The sequence below is a fragment of the Camarhynchus parvulus genome, chromosome 2, assembly GCF_901933205.1.
Source record: "Camarhynchus parvulus chromosome 2, STF_HiC, whole genome shotgun sequence".
NCBI classification, from domain to species: Eukaryota; Metazoa; Chordata; class Aves; order Passeriformes; family Thraupidae; genus Camarhynchus; species Camarhynchus parvulus.
Genome location: NC_044572.1, coordinates 15313604 through 15331327, shown reverse-complemented (window position 1 = coordinate 15331327; position 17724 = coordinate 15313604). Strand labels below are relative to the sequence as shown.

The 17724-nt window shown below is 38.8% G+C and overlaps 1 protein-coding gene across 16 annotated transcripts in view; it reads left to right on the top strand.

The window, feature by feature from the left end:
• SVIL (supervillin) overlaps positions 1 to 15401 on the top strand; it is a 133773-nt gene extending 118372 nt beyond the window's left edge. For all 16 annotated transcript variants that reach the window (XM_030971343.1, XM_030971339.1, XM_030971338.1 and 13 more), the window contains 18 exons: positions 392 to 569; positions 791 to 963; positions 2199 to 2354; positions 3140 to 3276; positions 3796 to 3943; positions 4071 to 4216; positions 5013 to 5188; positions 5288 to 5432; positions 5870 to 6146; positions 7800 to 7951; positions 9129 to 9234; positions 10049 to 10256; positions 11068 to 11201; positions 11852 to 12007; positions 12412 to 12555; positions 13254 to 13375; positions 14172 to 14327; positions 14454 to 15401. In XM_030971343.1, coding sequence (XP_030827203.1) covers positions 392 to 569; positions 791 to 963; positions 2199 to 2354; positions 3140 to 3276; positions 3796 to 3943; positions 4071 to 4216; positions 5013 to 5188; positions 5288 to 5432; positions 5870 to 6146; positions 7800 to 7951; positions 9129 to 9234; positions 10049 to 10256; positions 11068 to 11201; positions 11852 to 12007; positions 12412 to 12555; positions 13254 to 13375; positions 14172 to 14327; positions 14454 to 14540 — 2801 coding nt within the window. In that variant the 3' untranslated portion in view covers positions 14541 to 15401. The remainder of the gene's footprint in view (positions 1 to 391; positions 570 to 790; positions 964 to 2198; positions 2355 to 3139; positions 3277 to 3795; positions 3944 to 4070; positions 4217 to 5012; positions 5189 to 5287; positions 5433 to 5869; positions 6147 to 7799; positions 7952 to 9128; positions 9235 to 10048; positions 10257 to 11067; positions 11202 to 11851; positions 12008 to 12411; positions 12556 to 13253; positions 13376 to 14171; positions 14328 to 14453) is intronic.
• The last annotated feature ends 2323 nt before the right edge of the window (positions 15402 to 17724 follow it).

The window sequence follows — 17724 nt, the reverse complement described above, 5'->3', positions numbered from 1 at the left end:
CCCCTTGTGATTCTAGATCTTCTCAAAGGCAGGAATTACACAGTTGGAGGCAAGATGGAATATACAAAACCCTAAAATGCTTACATCATCTACTATAGCAACTTATTTATAGTGCCCAAGTTTTCATTTAGCCTTATTTCCCTACCCTTTTGTATAACGATTATTGCATATGAGTTGCAGTTACACTGTTTTAATATTCTTTATCAACACACTTTGCTACCATCAATTAAAAAAAGACTAACAGGGAAAAAAACCCAAACAAAAACCAAACTACTACCACCAAACAAAAAAAAAATTACCCAGGCAACTACCAAACAAGCCATGTTTACCTTTTCTAGAGCCATAAACTCTAGTATGGTTATTTACTGGGTGAGACGTTTTCTTCCTGCAGTTGCTGGGATGCAAGAGACAGTGCTGACAGTTACAGGAAGATCTGTGAAAGAGGTGATGAAGCTGGATGATGATGAAACATTTTCCAAATTTTATCGCCATGTGGATTTCCCTTCCTCCTCAGTGCCTTTGGACCTTGATGAGGACTTTGATGCCATCTTTGATCCTTATGCACCAAAGTAAGAATTACCTTTTCCCCATTGTTTTGAATGCTGACACAAGGGCACTGTTCAAAATGTTCAGCTCTAAGTCCTCTTGTAGGTATCTTAGTACTGGGCACATCCATCTCTTCTGAAATCATGCTCCTGCCTGAATTGAGGAACTGATCCTGATTTCTTGTCGTTAGATGATTCTGACTAGAAAAATTACCTGATGATTATAAACACTACTTGTTTTTCAGGTTGACATCTTCTGTAGCAGAGCACAAACGTGCAGTTAGGCCCACACGCAGAGTCCAGTCCTCAAGAAACCCCCTGAAAATGCTTGCAGCAAGACAAGATATTCTTCATGAATATACTGAACAAAGACTGAATGTTGCCTTCATGGAGTCAAAGAGAATGAAAGTAGAAAAAAGTAAGCTAGCAGGATGATTTGTACAAGACACCATCTTGCCTTTGTAATTAAAAAAGAAAAAAAAATCCCAATGCAAAAAAATGGAACTGAAGGAATGGAATGGATTCTCTGAGTGGCAGTAAATTAATTGAAGTGTAAAGTGAAATGTAGACTGCATAGGAGACCTGGAGAGAAGGGTGTGATTTCCTCAAGGAAAGCTACCTATAGCCACATCCTGTACACAGATTTAATTATTTATTTTTAGCACAGTCACTTTGTGCAGAGAGAGCCACAATGCCTGCAGGGTGAGCAGGGTGAGGACAGGAGATCAAGGAAAGCAGATCCAACCTCGTCATGCTGGGGTGAGAGCTGGCAAGAGTAGATGAATTTTTGTTCAGATCCACTGGCCTCAATTTTGGGTCCTAATTTTCTCTCAGAAAGTGGAATTAACCTTCTTTGACTCCTTCTGATTAATTTCCATAAAGGATCAGTGCTTTGTGGCAGGGCTTACAAGGTGTTTTACTTGTGAATTTGCTTTTTCCTGACAACCAGACGGACAGCAAAGACATCATTGTAAAATTTATTCAAAGATTTGTCCAACCACTCCTACATTTTGGGGTACCAGTTTTCCTTACTACACTTGAGTAAAGGAAGATCATCTTTAACTATTGATTATATTGATGAAAACACTAACTATATATGTAATACTTTGTTGCCATCTCATGAGAAGGATTTCCATGAGTTATAAATTCAAAAAGTGTCTTGTCTTTGGTTGAGCAATAAACAAAAGTAACCAAGAAACAGGGCTGTAAGTTTACAATAAAACATGGCTAGGACTTTGAAATGTAAATGGATGTTGCATCACACTGTCTCAGCCAAATTTTAAGGCAATTACAGTTAATTAGCTTTGTCTCTGTGATGTCCTTTATTATTAATTACTTAAAAGGCATTGAAGATCTGCACAGTACTTCACAAAACATTGGGTAGGATGGTTCCTAGCAAAGCTGGTATTCATACCAAATAGCATAATTCTGACACTGACAGTGTACTCTTGGATATCTAGAAATTAAGATAATCCTAAACCCACAAATCTTTGGGGTAGTTGTTAGTCTGCCTTTACTGTTGCTATGGAGAAGAAGAAAAACTGGAAATAATGGGCAGAAATTATTTTCTTAATGCAACAACTAATATATATATATATATTTTTTTTTTTTTACATCTGTCTGTCTTTCCTCCAATTTCTTTTTATGTACAAGTGTCTACAAATTCAAATTTCTCAGAAGTAGCACTTGCTGGCCTGGCAAGCAAAGAGAACTTCAGCAACATTAGCCTGCGGAGTGTTAATCTAACAGAGCAAAACTCTAACAACAGTGCTGTGCCATACAAGAAGCTAATGCTCCTGCAAATTAAAGGTATGCTGGAACTGCTTTTACTTTACATAAATAATAGGCTGAATGTAACATGTGGGAGTTGCTACCACATTTAGATGCTTAGCGTGTTCAAAATCTTCAGGATCCCAAAACCTGAAAAAATAAGCGGTAATTGTGTAAAAAAAGTTAAACCTTACAAATGAGTTTGCATTGGTCCACTGGTCTGTGTTTCCTAAAGAGAAAACAGAATATTTCAATATGCAGAATATTTCAGAATATTTCAATATAAATTCTGTCTATCCCCTGTGGAAATTTTTTAACTGTCCTGTTCTTCCAGTGCTCAATATAATTTGGAAATGATGTGACAGTGCTCTTGCTCCACTTCCCCTTACAGTGCATAGTAACATATCTGATTCTGCAAATAGCTAGGTTTTGGAAAGCAAAATTTTTAAAATTCTTAAATTTTTAAAACTTTTTACTGCCTACGGAAATTGTGCTATGACTTCACTTAAGCAAATGTAAAAGGTTCTGGAATTTTGCTGCTGTCTGCCATTTACTTAATTCATTTCTTTCCAGAAGGACACAGAGTTGTTAAAGCAAGAACAGGAAATAATAGAAATATTAGTTGATAGGAGACAACATTTATTTTGTTTCCTGTGAGTAAACTTTTTTCCACAGTAGTAGTCTTTGAATTATTCTTAAACAGTCTGTTTCCACATATTTTGCTAAATGTGCTGGGATTGTTTGTGTTTCATTCAAAACAAATTAGATCGTGGCATTTGATAGTAGTAGCTGAAGGAATATAATTAGCTTTGTTTTCTCATTAGGAAGAAGACATGTTCAAACAAGATTAGTTGAACCAAGAGCCTCATCACTGAACAGCGGAGACTGTTTCCTGTTGTTAACTCCACATTTATGTTTCTTGTGGGTAGGAGAGTTTGCAAATGTCATAGAAAAAGCAAAGGTCAGTACTGTTGTGAGGTTTTATTTATTATTTATTTTTAGAACCTTTGCAGTATATGTCTCTGATAAAATTGAGCCTTAGTGCCAATTCTCTCAAAAAGTGGCATGTAACTGATAGTCTGTGACAGAGAGATATGCAGGATTCCTGAAAATATGTTTTAGGTCGTGCACTGAATGAAAGCTGGCATTTGTGAAGGAGTGTGTAGTTTGTGAAGCTGCAAGAGAAAAAAGGATATCCTCAGGATACAGACTAACCTAAAAAAAAAATTAGTCTGAATTGCAGGATGTCCTTTTCATCCCCATGTCCACTGAGATCAGTCTTGCTTTAAGGCAAATGAAAGAATGAATGCATTTATGTAAAATTTTTTTCTAGTGTCTATTTATTTAGTGCAATAAATAATAACAATTTCTTATGCTATTTGCTGTATTATATCTCATTTGCCTTCTCACTGAGCAAGAATATTGCACAAGTATTCCAAAGACTTAAGCAATCCTGTTCAGATAACTGTTAATCTCTTAGGCTTCAGAACTTGCAACTTTAATTCAGACAAAGAGGGAACTTGGCTGTAGAGCTTCTTATATACAGACTATAGAAGAAGGAATAAATACCCATACCCACGCAGCCAAAGACTTCTGGAAACTCCTTGGTGGACAGACAAATTACCAGTGTAAGCATTGTTATAGTTACAGTATCTGATGCTCTACCACAATAAAATAGTAGAGTTGGTTCTCTTTAGTAAAGATAGATGGAGTTAATTTTTTTTTGTTGTTATTTTTAACAATCTTTCCCTTAAGCTGCTGGAAGTCCTGAAGAAGACGAAATGTACGAAGCCGCAATAATAGAAACAAATTGCATTTACCGCCTCGTAGAGGATAAACTCATTCCTGAGGATGACTACTGGGGAAAGGTGCCAAAATGTACCCTGCTACAACCAAAAGAGGTATTGTGCCACTAACTGTTCCTGTGGTAAGTGCAGGAACATGCAACTGGTAACGCCTTGCAGTAACTGCAAATGCTTGTGGAGAGGATCGCTGAAAACTGTGTCCTCTGTGTTTCTGAAAGGTTTCTGCACACTTTGCCGTCTAGAGTGTGCTGCAAGGTCTCAAGAAATTATTATTCACATTATCTTCAAAGTAAAATACAATTTTAGGAAGTGTAAATATTTTCTGTCAACAGTGCCTTACCCCAGAGTCATGAAGCACAAAACAAGTAGCACTTTGGAAAAACAAAACAAAATAAAACCTGCTTTTATTTCTATCCCTAGCTGACTTTTCCAACAACCATTTCAGGTTTCTAAAATGAGGACATGATGCATTTTCTTGAAAGTATTGAAGTCACTGCCTTTTTGCCTATATTGTAAGTTCTGTTAGCCTTCCCTGGCTGTAGGACAAGGCATAGGTCTAAATGTCAGAGAAAGCTGCTGAAACTGGACAGCTATCATTCATTCAAAAGAACCAGATTTTTAGCAGTAAGAGCTCTCTAATCTGCTAGTGACTTCAGCCACCTAATGTACCTCAGAGCATTCCCCCTGCTTGCTTCCAGTCATCGTCAAAAACTGGACATCACAATGCAGACCACTGGCCTGTCCTTACTTGCATTGCAGTGCTCCTTGTTACTGTCACTGCAGAAACTCATATTTGGAGGAGTTTCTGTTCAGCACAAGGAAACTGGAGGATCAGGGTATCACCTAACCTAATAGTAGGTCGATTTTTTTTGTTGTTTGGTTTTGATTTTAGGTGCTGGTGTTTGATTTTGGCAGTGAAGTATATGTATGGCATGGAAAAGAAGTTACTTTAGCACAAAGAAAAGTGGCATTCCAGCTGGCAAAACACTTGTGGAATGGCACCTTTGACTACTCCAATTGTGATATAAATCCTCTGGACCCCGGAGAATGCAATCCCCTCATACCCAGGTATTGTAACTCAAATTAGTCTCATTGCAGATACATAGTTTTCTTGCCCTCTTTTCACAGTGTTTATTTTGATTCTGTATCTTTTCTTCCCTTGCACAGAAAGGGACAAGGACGCCCAGACTGGGCTGTATTTGGCAGACTCACAGAACATAACGAAACAATACTGTTCAAAGAAAAATTTCTTGATTGGACAGAACTGAAGAAACTCAATGAGAAGAATTCTAGTGAATCCCTTCACCAGAAGGTGCATATAATAAGCATGCTAGGTATTTCAAACTAGATGGCTTAGTTGGGATGGTAGCCAGGGAAGCTCGTGCTCAAGGATCAAGAGGGCATTTTTTATCTTGTGGGCTTTGACCTAGGGTCAGAACATCACCTCCTACAGTGAACCCACAGAGTTGTTTTATATTATTGTTATTTATAGATTACAATATAACTATATCTTATGTGTTGTTTATATATTATATTTTATTATTATTATTATTACTACTACTACTACTATTAATATATGAGCCAGGCAGCTCAATGAATACTGCTGAGGTGGCTCTGACAGGGCTTCAAATGATGACAAGATACTAAAGTACTGAAATATGCAGAAGTCAAAATGTTTGACTGGAACTGTGGGGCAAGGAGAAAAAAATGCTGTGCTCAAAGAAATCCCTTCTCTGTGTTTTCTGACAGGAAGAATCCAGATCTGACTCTAAACCATATGATGTCATGCTAATGGTAGCTGTGCCTCAAACAACTGTGGGCACAGTCTTGGATGGAATGAATATTGGCCGGGGTTATGGACTGGTAGAAGGAGAAGATGGAAGGCAGTTTGAAATTATCACTGCCTCTGTGGATGTCTGGCATATCCTGGAATTCGACTATAGTAGACTGCCTAAGCAAAGCATAGGGCAGTTCCACGAGGGAGACACATATGTGGTGAAGTGGAAGTACATGGTGAGCACTACAGGTTAGTGAACAATTCCATTTCATCCTGCTGAAACATGCAGAAATGCAGCTGAAACTCTGCTGTTAGTGGTGGCATCCAGACCTAGATTTCCATGGATGTGAGACAGTTTGAAAGGTTAGGGATGCTAATTTCGCCTTTCTAGGTCATTAAAATGTAAAGTTTAGTATTTTGTTTAAAAGAAAGCAGTAGAAAATAAAGAAGTTGTAGTTATTTTTGGTACACCAGATGTAATGCTTCCATCTCTGCTTTTACCCACCATTGGTGGTGTACATGTTCACAGGACGGTTCATTAAGCCCATAGCTTAACACCAAAATAGTTAGGCAGCTGGACTAATGGCAGTGGTCTGAATGTCTCGCAGAAGAGGTAGGCTTAGCAACAAGAAAAACCTTTGCTAGTTATGGAGATCAGTAACAATGACAGGAAAAGCTCTTGCCAGCTCATTGCCCTTGCTATCCCTTCTGCTGTTGCTGGAAACCCTTTGATCTGGATTTGAGCTCAGCAGTGTTCTTTCTGACAAAGAGCTTGAGAGCAGCAGGCAAAGCCTGAGAACCAGTCAGCTCAATAAGCCCACTGGAACTCTCCCTTCTGGCACTAAATTAAGAATAGGTGGTTTTTGTGGTAAGTTAAAAACAAATAGTCTAAAACTGATTGTTCCAAATAGAGTTTATTAAAGTCAGTTGAAAGCACATAACAGTTATACAGCTTCAGGCTTTTAGCCAAAAAAATGTAGGTAGGTCTTAGTCAGGATCATTGAGATCAGATACTGGCAAATCCAAGAAAAATACGAAAGCTTGTAAGTCTTGGGAGAAGTGGGTAACACTAGTACTGAACTGTAAACAGACTTCTAATCCAAATGGATGAAAACATATTCCATCACTCCAAAACAAAATAAATTTTTATGTAGGAGGCAGTACTTTTATGGGCTGAATGTACAGATAAGAATGAAACCCATAAATTTTAAAGTAAGTAGTGTTTTGAGTATTCTCAACTTGAAAAAAACAGGATGCTTTCTCCTAAGTGTTTCACTTGGATGCTGCTCAGTACTGCTGGAATCAAGGCAGATGTTTTAACATGTTTTTTTCAAATCTGTTTTAAAACTCTTGGGTTTTTTAAAATCTTTGATTTCATTCTAACTGTTTATTCTCTATTCACTGTAAAGACTGCAATATTTTGTAAGTGGTTGTGTTGTGAATTTCACTTGCTGTAAACATTATTTGCTTATCATAACAAGTAAATGCCGACTCTTAAGGAGAAAAAGAAAGCAGCTCCTCTCCTGCTGCCAAAGAACAGTGTGTAATGTGGAAAATCAGCCATAATGCACTCTTCTGCTAACATTACTGGACATGCCATTTCACATGCAAATTGGCTCAAATGCTGTCAGTTATGTTTCTCCAGATAGTAACAGGTCTTTCTACATCTCTTTCTCCAGCCAACACAGGCATCTCTGCCTGTGGGCTTACATCCACCTGAGGAGACAATGCCAGCTCTGCATGGGAACACTCTGGCTTGGAGACTTAATGTTCCTCCAATTGCACATTTTTTCTTTCCTGTTCTGGATGGGATAGTGCTGAGCTGGCAGATGAGATGAAACCATGTGCTGTTTAAACCTATAGCCAGAATATTTTCTTCAGCATGTGCTCTCTGTTTCACAGTTGGAAGCAGACAAAAAGGAGAGCAACAAGTACGGGCTGTTGGAAAAGAGAAATGTGTGTATTTCTTTTGGCAAGGAAGGCACTCCACAGTGAGTGAGAAAGGAACATCAGCACTCATGACAGTGGAACTTGATGAAGAGAGAGGAGCACAGGTGAGCTTCCTAGATGGCCAGCCTGGTAAGATCTGCCTGTCTGGGTAGCCATGAACAGTAAACAAGAATCATCTTTGCCTCCTCCCTTTCTGTAAACGTGTTCTTGCCATTACACATAGTCAGACCTCAGAATTACTTTTGACATTATTCCAATTGCCAGAGACACGCAAGCTCCTTTATGGATTGTCATTTCCAAATACTGCTTCTAAGGATATTTCTGAAAAAGGCTGAAGGAGAAGGTCTTTTCTGCCTTCCCTGCAGGAATAGATGAAGCATAATTGCACAGATTCATGCCATCCTTTCAAGTGCATGTTCAGATAGCAGGACTGTCTTCCTAGTGCTAAGGAGAAGCACTTTTTGCAGGCCAAGGCAAAAAAATACTTCGGAAATTTTGAATTTGCTTACTCTGTAATTACATCTTAATTGCATTGTTTGCAGACATTCTAGCAAATGCAGTTTGAAGCTGAGAGGACAGGCTAATTTGCTTTGTCTTTAGGCAGACTTGGGCTTTGCTATGGCTTCACTGTTACCAGCATGCAAGATGGATGGTTTAAAGTTAGTTTCTCTACCTTGATCCTGCTTTAATTAGTTTTTTAACAGCAGCATAGAAATGACCAGCAAGACAGGACTTCATAGAGGAGAGAAATAGAAGGGCCCTTGATCAAGAGTGTGAGAGTCTCTGCAACATAGCTGATTTAGGAATTGGCTATATCAGTTTCATACTCCTTATGCAATGTTTAGTGAACAAAGAACATGCATGTTATCACAGAAACCAGTTTTATAGCAAATTTTGAACCTACTTCAGTTCCTATGTTGTCTCCATAATGGTTTCGGTGAACATTGGTCAAGATGGACAGGTTTTGTAAATATTCATAAAATTCAAAAAATGGTGAGTTTAAACCAATTTAAATTAAAGTTCATTTGGTATTCTATTATCCTCTGAAACTCAGTTGTTGGATTCCAGCTAGAGTCTTTTAATATGCAGGCCACATATGGAACCCATTGCATGCTGATATATGGTAATTTAAACAATAGTCAGCAGTTGTAAAGTAGAAGGAAAGCCATCTTTGTGGGTGGCCATAACTATATAATTTTTAATAATCCATGGAGACCAGTTTTCCTGAGTCTGTATAGTTCCTTTATTTTTTTAATGAAGAGTGGTGCTTTCAATTTCCAGGTACAAGTGCTTCAAGGGAAGGAGCCACCATGCTTCTTACAGTGTTTCCAAGGAGGAATGATTGTGCATGCTGGAAGAAGGGAAGAGGAAGAAGAAAATGCACAAAGTAAATTATTGTTAGCTAAGAGTTTCTGCCCCCAAATCCTTTTTTAGCTGTTGTGGAGAGCTTTGTATTCAGTCTCAACTACCCTACTCTGTAGAAAAGAAAAATGAATGCCATGAAACTCTTGAGACAGCTTTGCAATGCTTTGTTTCAAGGTAGCCTTTTTCTTCTTTGAGCAGGGAATGGATTTTGTCACCCTAGAGCATGTTGACTTGATTGTATTGATGCACATATAATTTTTTTTAGTTTGATTTTACTTAAGCCAAGTGCCCATTTGCTTTAAAGTGTGTTCTTTTCTACACAGTCTGGGGAAGAAGAGTGTCTTTATGAGTAGTTCTTCTGCTCCAAAGAAAGCTCTAAGCTTTTATTACCAATCATTGCTTTTTGTAACATATTCCTTGAATGCAGAAGGAGAATTTCAGTGGAAGTGTAGCTTGGAGATGCTTCAGTTTTCACTTGACGGTGACCTTATGTTCCTAAGGTGCAGAGGGGAAGAGGAGCTGAATAGGAGGAATACTGTGTTTGTTTCCCTTCTTCACCATATGAAACAGCAGAACTTGACTCTTCTGCTCTGTTAAGCTCTTAAGCTCTCAGTACTTGTGCTCTTGTAGCAAGGTTTTAGAAGGCATCTTTCTGCACAGGGTTTCTGAAGTAATTTTAGCCAAACCCGGTGCTTAGCTAGTTCATTCTGTCACAATGTAGGCATGCAGTAGGTGAAATTCATCCAGTATGAGAACAACTGTTCCAGAGCAGAGGTTTTTAATTTTCAGTCCCATGTGATTTTATAATAGTGCTGCTCTGTTCCTGTCTGCTCCAGGTGATTGGAGGCTTTATTGTGTGCGAGGAGAAGTTCCCAATGAAGGAAACTTACTTGAAGTAGCATGTCACTGCAGCAGCCTGCGTTCCAGGACATCCATGATTGTCCTCAATATCAACAAAGCTCTCATCTACCTGTGGCATGGCTGCAAAGCACAGGCTCACACCAAGGATGTAGGAAGAACAGCAGCCAATAAAATAAAAGAACAGTGAGTGTCTGATCTATGTTTTGGAGATGATTATACAGACTACCAATTTACTTGAAGTAGTCTTACGCAAAGAAAATTTGAAATAAATAAAGTTGTCTTCTAAGTACAGATGCAGCGTGTGCATGCCTTGTCAAGAGGAGGAGTGAAGGTTGGTTGGTTTGGTGGAGTGGAGAAAACTCATATCCTGTAATTGCTTTCACTGGAGGTCAAATGCATTTATTAATAAACTCATAAAATGGTTGGAAGGGACCTTAAAAATCACCTAACTCCAATCGCCCTGCCATGGGCAGAGATACCTTCCACTAGACCAGATAGCTCAAAGCCCCATGCAACCTGGCCTTGAACCCTTCCAGGGACTGGGCACCCACATTCTTCCTACTGTACTAATTACAATAAAAACAAAGTCATTTTCCATTTTGAGTGAGATGTTAAACATCTGAATAGCAAATTAAAGGGCATTTGATAGGAGGATTAGAATCCAGCCTTGTGAGTAAGGAAGGGGAAATTAACTTGGGAAAGCATGCAAGGAGGACAGCAGCCATTACAAAAGCAGGCAGTGACAATCCCTACTGAGAACTCCTGTGAGCATCCCTTTCACTCTGGGAATGGGATCCAAATGCTACAAGATTAGCTGTTGAAATTCCCTGTCTTGTTTTTGGATAATTTTTTCAAAGTGCTTGTGTTGGCCTGAAGTGTGCAACAAGCCTATAGGGTACTTTTGGGGTCCACTAATGCGGGTGGCCAGCAGGTTTGTGTTTGTTGTGTTTGGGGCAGGAACAATATGAGTCCACTCTTTCTTTGTGTGTTATAGGTGTCCACTGGAGGCAGGGCTGCACAGCAGCAGCAAGGTGACGATTCATGAATGTGATGAAGGGTCAGAGCCCCTGGGATTCTGGGACGCTTTGGGGAGGAGAGATCGGAAGGCCTATGACTGCATGTTGCAAGGTAGATCTGCCTTCCTGGATTTGGCACTCACATTTTACTCTACTCGTCTACGGTGTCGTCAGACTTAATGTAAAGTTTTTGAAGAATTTTTTGGTAGTTGAGTTCTTCAGAGAAATGCTTCCAAAAATCTTACTTAATACTTCTAGAAGGAAAGTACTGGAAAAACCAAGTGTTTCATTTTGTTCTCCCCTGCTTCTGCTGCCCCTCTGTATTCAGGCAGCACATAGCAATAGTTAACACTGTTACAAATATATTTTGCTTCTCTTCTGAAGGGATTTAAGAGGCAGTTCTGCTCACATTCCCATCCAGCCTTTGCTTTGAAACTGCCAACAAAGGTAGCAGGGGAATTGATTTACCAAGTGGAAAATTTGTCAGCTAACTCTGCGATGGGCTTGCCTCACTTAAGCTGCAGAACAGCGGGTCATGCAATGGCTGATAGTAACTAACCAGGATCAGATTCAGACTGATGGCAGCCAGCCCCTCAGCTCGACTTTTTACAGCTGTTGCTAGTCCCTCAAGACGTCTTGTGTTCTTTCCTGATTATTCAAAACCCAGGAAATTTACAGTCATTTTTAAAGTGAATTGTTGGTTTTTACAATTAAGTCTTAACATTTTTTGTTGTGACTCTTCTTAATTTTTGTTCTTTAAAGATCCTGGAAAGTTTAATTTCACACCCCGCCTGTTCAGCCTCAGTAGTTCATCAGGAGAATTCTCAGCCACTGAGTATGTTTACCCTTCAAGAGACCCTGCTGTCATCAATTCCATGCCATTCTTGCAAGAGGATCTTTACACTGCCCCACAGCCAGGTATGTGCTTTAAAATACTTAAGTAACAAGAAAACAGATGACTGTATCCTGCATTGGGCAATGTCTTAGTAATTGTAAGCACTTCTAACTTGATATATCACAGGCAAATGTGTGCATGTGATGCTTATACAGTACTAAGCAGTAACAGTAATTTTTCCATGATGAAGATGCTGAGAAATAATCAAGTGTATGTATGTATGCCAGAAACTTGCTGTAAAAATACATTGCTTATATCAGAGAATCAAAGTCCAGCTGAAGTTTAGCTGGATAATTAACAAAGGAATTGGTAAGATGTGAAATGATCCTGTTGTGATGCTGGCAAGCACATAAGACTGGGGTTCTTCAGGGGATTACAAAAACTAGTAAGTGGCTAATGATGGATTTGTTATTTTCTGACTGTGTAGCACTCTTCCTTGTTGACAATCACCATGAAGTGTACCTGTGGCAAGGCTGGTGGCCTGTGGAGAACAAAATCACTGGATCAGCTCGAATCAGGTGGGCTACAGACAGGAAATGCGCCATGGAGACGGTGCTGCGGTACTGCAAAGGTAACAGACTGCTGTGCCTGCTCTGAGTGTGTCACACCTGTCCATGCCTTCTGTCCTGAGCTGAAAGGTGCTCCCTCAATGTTATCAATAAACATCAGTTCATTTGAAGATACAATCCCCACTCTTTCTTAGCAAACCATTTGTCTAGTAACAGCGTTGTTCCCAAATTGCCAAGATATTCTACTGACTCTGCTCTCAGTGGAAAGGCTTTATTTATTGTGTTACACCTCAGAATCACAAGTTAACAGTTTAAACATTCTCACTTAAGCCTCCAAGCTTAAGCTTAGTTGGTTCTTGGCAGGACACTTCTGCTGAGCATACCAGAAGGTTTCATTTACCTGAATTTGGCTAATTTCAGACCATCACACTCTGCTTACTCTATTCTAAGTCTGCTTTTGTAAGATAAGAATGGATTTGGGTTAGAAGTAGCTGTTGGGGATTTTCAGCATATATGTTTTAATCTTTGCAGTCAGATACAGTAAAAGACGGGTGTAAAAATACTGAAAAACATGTTAAAAGGTTCCATATTAATTAAAAAGAAATTCTGGAGACTTTATTCTTTCTGCCTTAAGCTGCTTCAGCTTTTCAGGAAAAATTAAATACCCTTAGGAGGTAACTTTGAATAGTGGGTGAGATTGCAAAATACTGTACCTTTTGTAATTTCTCCATCCTTTTTTTTGTATTTTGACTGTTTTTAGGAAAAAATGTAAAGAAGCCCCCCAAATCCTATCTAATTCATGCTGGCCTAGAGCCTCTGACATTCACTAATATGTTCCCAAGTTGGGAGCACAGGGAAGACATCGCAGAGATCACAGAAATGGTAAATCTTTTCATTGCATAATCCATTTCCTATTGCTAGTAATTGTGCCTTGTGTTGTCAGTAACAATTACAGAATTGTTTACACTGTCAAGCCCCAAGATCCAGAGGATAAACTTAGAAAACACAGTTCAGGAGTCTGCAACCACAGCTAAATTCTGACTGGGAATGTGTCTATCAGAGGCATTGCTTTTTTATTTTTCATGTAACTTCTCATATTCTTTTTTTTGCTAAAACAGAAGGAAAGCGTTACCTGAATCATCTCTCAGAAAGAGATGTGCTGGACTTTGAGCTTAACAGAATAGCTGTTTCAGTCATGCAGCAATGTGCAGTCCTGGTCTGTTCCCCAGATTTGAAATGCAGGGGAACAAAGCACCTTTCAAAGGATCAGCTGGGTCCAAGGGCTTTGTTACTGATTTCCTCACCTGGGATTCAGAGTCACAGCCAAATTACATGTGGCTGCTTTAACTCTTTAAGTCAAAGGGCATCTCAACACAAATGACATTTTCTGTTTTGTAAGTCTTCTGCAGATATCCTCAGCAGAAAATGCTGGCTTCATGACTAAAAACAGATTTCAGCCTTAAACTGAGATTCTGCGTGTACAGGATGTCCTTCTGCTAAGTGCAGACCTGTTTTAGCTGTGAAATTGTTGTAGGGCAGATGTGTTGGCCTGTGTGCACACCTGGACATAGAGCTTTGTGCTCAGGCAGGGCATGTTATCCCATGCCAGCTGCAGATGGCCATGGGCACAGCTGATGCTTTCAGCATTGTGATCCTGTTCTCTGTTTTCTCCTTTCAGGACGCTGAGGTTTCTAATCAGATAATACTTGTAGAGGACGTGCTGGCCAAGCTGTGTAAAACAGTGTATCCATTAGCAGATCTCTTAGCTAGGCCTCTGCCTGAGGGAGTTGATCCACTGAAGCTTGAAATTTACCTTTCAGATGAGGACTTTGAGGTAAGGAGAGAATAGGTGCACTGTTACTCTGTGCATCTATGCCTAACCATGCAAGAAAGTAATTTGCTGGTTGTGCTACTCATCAGTTGTTTTTGCTAATAGTACATCCTTTCATTTTAAATGCAGGTTGCATTAGAGATGACAAGAGAGGAGTACAATGCACTGCCATCGTGGAAGCAAGTTAACCTGAAAAAGGCAAAAGGACTTTTCTAAGCTGTGTTTGTGGAAGTGAGCACTAAAGGGATGTCCATTCTCACTTTCTGTGTCCTTTAGAAGAATTGTACCCATTTACAGAGCAAATAAAAATAATCCGAAGTTATTAGTGACTACCTATCTGGAGGTGTGTAATATTATAATAAAAGGCCAAGAGAACTCTTTGAAAATGGAATTCAGTTTTGACTCTTAAAGGTAATGTTTTTAAGCTCCATTCTCCTATGCACTTAAACAGTAGTTTTCTTGAGCTACTGCTGCAGGTGTCCTTTGGCTATATCCAATACTTGCCATTTTTGTTTTTAAAGAAGTTCTCTTTGTAAAGTGTTATTTTGTTAGTTTGTGGATTACAAAGAATTTATATTTATATAAACACATAGAACAAGTATGTATTTAACAATGCAATATGTATTCACTTTCAAGACTTCCATGTCAAAACTACAGAAAAGTAGCTGATGGCAGTTGCTTGTACTGAATTAGCTATACCACCAATATGTATCTCCTTTGCATTCTGAAAAGTTTCTCTTTGCAATAGTTAATGAATTGTTCTCAGTGCTGCTTCAGGTGCTAAACTGAACAAAGCATTTGTATTTATAGCATGGATTTCTTGAGAAACTATGCGAATCAACCTTTATACTTTATTATCCAAAAATGTATAGTGCCTTGTTTTTTGTGTACAGTTTATATACAAAAAAAAAAAATTGGTCTGCATTTTGAAGATGGCTTAGAACGGTCTCCTATGTTACTTTTATAATAGTAGAAATAAAAACATCTCAGTTTCTAATCCTTGTTGTAAACATTGAACATGTCTTTTGTGATATAAGAACCGAAAGTAAAAGCTTCTGAATAAACTCTTAGCTATGCTCTGACTTGTCATTAATTTGTACTGTAATCTGTACTAGCATTGGAACCTCCCATAACATAGTATTTTCTCAAAATATTTTAACCTTTGATGTCTGTGGGTATTGTACAGAGTTATAATTTGAGAAGCAGATAATGTAGAAAATAATCAATGTATGAGATAAAGTTGGGAAAACTTTAATGCTGAATGTTGGAACCTGTCAGTCACACAACTCTGTATTCTTTGGGTTTCCCTGTTTTATATATGAAACCAAAATTATTATGCTGGTTTTCAAAATTTGAAAAAATCTTTTCAACCTTTGTGCAATTGGGAGTAAAATTTGAATTGAAAATGAGCGTTGTGTCTATTCTTTCAATAAGCACTGAAGATAAAATTGTTTTTACTCCGTTAATTAGGACATTGAATAGAATCTTCAAGTAAATATTTGCTTATGATTTGAAATGTTTTTCAGGCATTTGGCATTTCTATAATAAGCTATGTGGTTCTTCTCTGTATCCTAGTGGGTTTCACATTTTCATTCCTGTCTGCATAGCTTTCCTTCTGCCTTGCAACCATTTAGAGCTTCTCGTGGTGATATCTCAGGTTTTAGCCTTACTTGGGGTGGTGCCTGTTGCTGCTCTTGTTATTCTCCTAGGCCAAGGGACTTGAAGTGGGATTTTTGAATGTGTGAGGTGTGGATTTCTGCAAGATCTGCAATAAGTATTGCTTCAGAGTTAAAGTGAATCTTGTTTTGACAGATGGGCTGGTAAGTTGTAACCAAGCCCTTAAGTAAATGAATTAAATATGTAGAAATACGCAAGTACTATTCACCTGATGTGAGATATTACAGGTGAATTTTCAGCAGTGGAGTATTTCCTTTCATGTATGGGTTTCTGTCAAGAACTGAAACGAAATAACCCAAGAAAATGTTAGGAGCAGTATTCAGAGCCAGAATGCTTCTTACATACGTGCCAGCAAAAAGCTGTTTAGATGCCAGTTCCTCAGAGGTCCTCAGCTGCATGTGATACACTGTTAGTTTGAAAATGCAGGGCTTTATAGTGACAAGTTTCTTTTTCAATCACTGAGAGGTTTCTAAAGTCACTGCTCTATTCATCTAAGCATTTTTGCACCCATATATTCTCTTTCATCCTCCCTGGTGATAAAATCAAGCAGGAATTAGGTTTTGATTATTCATGTTCAGTCTGTACCATGAGGGTAGCAGGTTCCTCTGTTTTGATTTTTCTCTCCAACAGAGAGCTGATTTGCATAGCATGATTGACCTTGTTTTTCCCTCTGGCACAGGGTAGTATCATTTGCTTTTGTTTCTTGAAAACATTGTCAGCCCTTCAAGTGCTGCTGAAGGGCAACATTCACCCACCTCTAAAGCCTTTAGAATCTCAGCTGAAAGACAAGAAGAGCCAGCAAGGGGGCTGCAGGCACTGAAACAATTCTCTGTTGTCAGATCTCAGAGTTCCTGTAAATTTTACACTTTTTCGTATCTAATGGCCCAGTTCCATGAATCAGGACACAGAACCCAACTTTCTACCTGGGTGCTTTGATCAAAACATTGCCTAAGAAAGCTTTAAGGTTTTGCAGAAAATACTTTATTATCCATTATATACTTGTTACTTATCAAAATGCTTTCCTGAAATGTGAAGCTGACAACAGAAAGCAAATCAGTGTAAGGCCTTAGACAGACCTGTAGATTATGCTTTAACTTTCCCTCTCCACTATAGGGATGCCATTTATGGTTGGAAATTACAAAGGGCAATTAAAATATTCTTGAACAGGTTTTAGAGCCCTGCATGGGAAATAGAGCTGAAACATGTCCTGTATGGTTAGGGGGACAGGGTTAGTTTGGTTGCTTGCCTGAGTTACCTGGTGTTCTCTGCTTGTTTCAAATAGACACCCAAGAACTCCATGTTTAGGCAAAGTTTCTGGTGTGGGGAGTCTGCACATGAAAAAGGTAGTACACTGAACATGGCATTCTGTGTTTTCTGTCAATCCCATAGCTTTCAGGCATTGAGTCATGATTTTATTTCCTATGGTTTTAAACTGTCCCATCCTGACTCTTAAAAGTATTGTTCTCTGATTACACAGTTATTCCTGCCCACATAAGGATTTGTTAGCAGTGAAATGGGCTGGAAACGTGAATACATTAGTATGCCAAAACAGCAAATAAAACATTATGTCTGAAAAATCTGCTACCTGTATGCGGCAGCCAGAAGAGGAGAGAAAATGGGAGATAGGTAAAAGGAGAAAAAAACCAAAACTAATCTTTAATCATTTGGGAGAACTTTCTTTGCCTACCACTGTCCCACCAGTCTCCCAAACAGGTACTTAGCT